The 922-nt window shown below is 27.9% G+C and overlaps 1 protein-coding gene across 1 annotated transcript in view; it reads left to right on the top strand.

Annotated features, from left to right (window-relative positions):
• Lop1 (long wavelength sensitive opsin 1) overlaps positions 1-922 on the top strand; it is a 7,828-nt gene that overhangs the window by 5,938 nt on the left and 968 nt on the right. Inside the window, exon 5 of the mRNA XM_011498208.1 lies at positions 357-523. Coding sequence (XP_011496510.1) covers positions 357-523 — 167 coding nt within the window. The remainder of the gene's footprint in view (positions 1-356; positions 524-922) is intronic.

Here is a 922-nt window from a genome sequence, read left to right as displayed (position 1 = left end):
ATTGCACGATATTATATATATATAGATCAATTCATTTATTTTGAAATATAAATAAGAAATATACATTAAATCAATTTGGCAACTGAATTTATGTAATGCATAAGTTATAAAAACACTTTAGATATTAATGATTGTTATGTGTTTGGTAATTTTCGCAATTAAGCACACGTTACAAGAAAACTAATAATGATTATTATTATTCTAATATGGATGAACAGCGATAAAATATCCTATTAGCCTATTGTTATAATTATTCAGATCTTAAGAAATAAATGTAAATGTAAACAAAAAAAAATAACATATTTAATAATACATCTGACAATGTTAATAAGTATTATTCAAACATACTTCATTAGGTGGCTCTAATGACAATCTCCTTATGGTTCATGGCTTGGACACCGTATTTAGTTATCAATTGGGCTGGTATCTTCGATTTGGCAAAACTCACACCGCTCTTTACGATCTGGGGATCGGTATTCGCTAAAGCCAACGCTGTTTATAATCCAATTGTCTATGGCATCAGGTAAGTGTATTCAGCCAAATACGTATATTCACTTACTATGCGAAATGCAACAAATTTACGGAGATTTTATCACATTTGGCAATATAACGAACACATAAGAGACTACAAACTTTTAATGCGATAATCTTTTTACATGCACAGAAAGTCCCCTCTTCCATTGATATTTGCTTTTATTCGGAATTTTCGTCAACTTCAGTAAATCGATCAATTTATTTATACTTTTAATCCTTAGAAATACACCTGGATACGATATTATGAGCATTAAGAGACAAATTCGCGGATTTATGAAATAAAATATGTTATTTAGATATCGAAACTCGTAAGTTTTTATACATGAAAATAGTAAGAAAATTTTAAGCGTGATAAGTTGTGTTAAAAAAAAAAAAAAAAAAAAAAAAA

This window comes from Ceratosolen solmsi, unplaced genomic scaffold, assembly GCF_000503995.2.
Source record: "Ceratosolen solmsi marchali unplaced genomic scaffold, CerSol_1.0 scaffold14, whole genome shotgun sequence".
NCBI classification, from domain to species: domain Eukaryota; kingdom Metazoa; phylum Arthropoda; class Insecta; order Hymenoptera; family Agaonidae; genus Ceratosolen; species Ceratosolen solmsi.
Note: the sequence above shows the minus strand (reverse complement) of the source record. Positions and strands in the feature narration are given on the sequence as shown.